The 1,341-nt window shown below is 43.5% G+C and overlaps 1 protein-coding gene across 1 annotated transcript; it reads right to left on the reverse strand.

Moving 5' to 3' along the window:
* Positions 1 to 414: 414 nt before the first annotated feature.
* On the reverse strand, positions 415 to 762 carry LACBIDRAFT_314229 (uncharacterized protein; the record flags this gene model as incomplete). Its single annotated transcript, XM_001877919.1, has 3 exons — positions 415 to 471; positions 524 to 613; positions 667 to 762. The coding sequence occupies 3 exons, from the start codon at positions 760 to 762 to the stop codon at positions 415 to 417; spliced, it is 243 nt and encodes an 80-aa protein (XP_001877954.1).
* Positions 763 to 1,341: the final 579 nt, after the last annotated feature.

The raw sequence follows: 1,341 nt of genomic DNA on the forward strand, positions 1-1,341 counted from the left end.
TTTTGCAGCCAAACCCGATGAAATGGTGTAAATATTGGGACATGTCGGGGGTACACGATNTGAGGAAATGCGTCAATTCTGCAGTTTCTCTTTCTAGTTTCGCGAGGATGTCTGGGGGTGATTCACTTCGAGGATTCCGAACCGGATTATGATTTGGTTGAGTTGCAACAGAACTGTGATCCGAAACGGCTATCTGTCGTCGCTAAAGTTCGTCTGTTCACTCAGTTGTATCAAATGAAGAGAAGACGCACCATTGATTGTCTCGTTGTTTCCTGAGAACCCTGAGAACCGCCATTACGAATGAACACTCCGGACGACGAATAAAAAACGTACTTCGGCTGAAACTGAAGCAGTCGAACATCGATGTCTGTCGTTATCAAAAATTTTCGCCATGTAGTATCGCGCAAATTTTATTCATTGCTGGAGACCGTCGTCTTTGATCAAAAAGAAAATTGGGTACATAGGCCAGAACTGGCAAAGAAGATGTGAATTCGACGAATGAGTGTGGCTATTGCGGAGGTACCTCTTGCTCAATTTTTGCTATATTGTCGGGTTGGTCTGAAAACGTCTTTGACTTTTGTAAATGCGATCGCATGCAGTTTCTTAACGTAGCCTGAAGAAGCGATGTTATAATGGCGCTTAAAGGTTATCATTAATTGGACTCACCTTCCACCGTAAAAAATACTCTTCCGAACAGTCCGGGTCAAAGAGCTCACGAAACTCGTCTATCTGCTCCGAGATTGACATACTCTGTTCATCCATCGCCCTCTAGCTTACCTTTAACGACAGAGTTCCTGTAGGTAAAAGCAAAATCAGTTGAAAATCAGCGAGGCAATCGATAACGATGAATCGATCAATCGTACGTGGCATGACTCAATGACTCTAGAACAGTAATACTAAGTGGTGCTGAGAAATTTTGTAGTGTTTTGAAGACGAACCGTGAGTGGTCAACGACAAAACTAACCAAGTCCCATTGTTTATCTATGTTAAACGGCACGTGACTATGAAATCTCTTCGAAACGCGCCGAATAATATCAAGAGCATCGAACATTTCGGTCGGTAACCTAAAAAATGAGCCGTAGTGGGCCATGCGGCTTACCGCGCTATGTTTTATGGTACGGTAGGTCAATAATACAAGAAGACGTATACAAAGGCTTAACTAAGTAAAGGGGTTGTACAAAGAGTCCACGATACCGGGATGTTCACCCGCCTGTCATATCACGTGAAAAGGGTCTACATTCGCAAATTTTCATATTTGGTTCCTCGCGACGACAAATCAACGATTCGCCAGACAACACTCCGCAAACTATACCGGCGTTAATTTTGATCTTCGCGACCCAA

The sequence above is a fragment of the Laccaria bicolor genome, genomic scaffold, assembly GCF_000143565.1.
Source record: "Laccaria bicolor S238N-H82 LACBIscaffold_5 genomic scaffold, whole genome shotgun sequence".
NCBI classification, from domain to species: Eukaryota; Fungi; Basidiomycota; class Agaricomycetes; order Agaricales; family Hydnangiaceae; genus Laccaria; species Laccaria bicolor.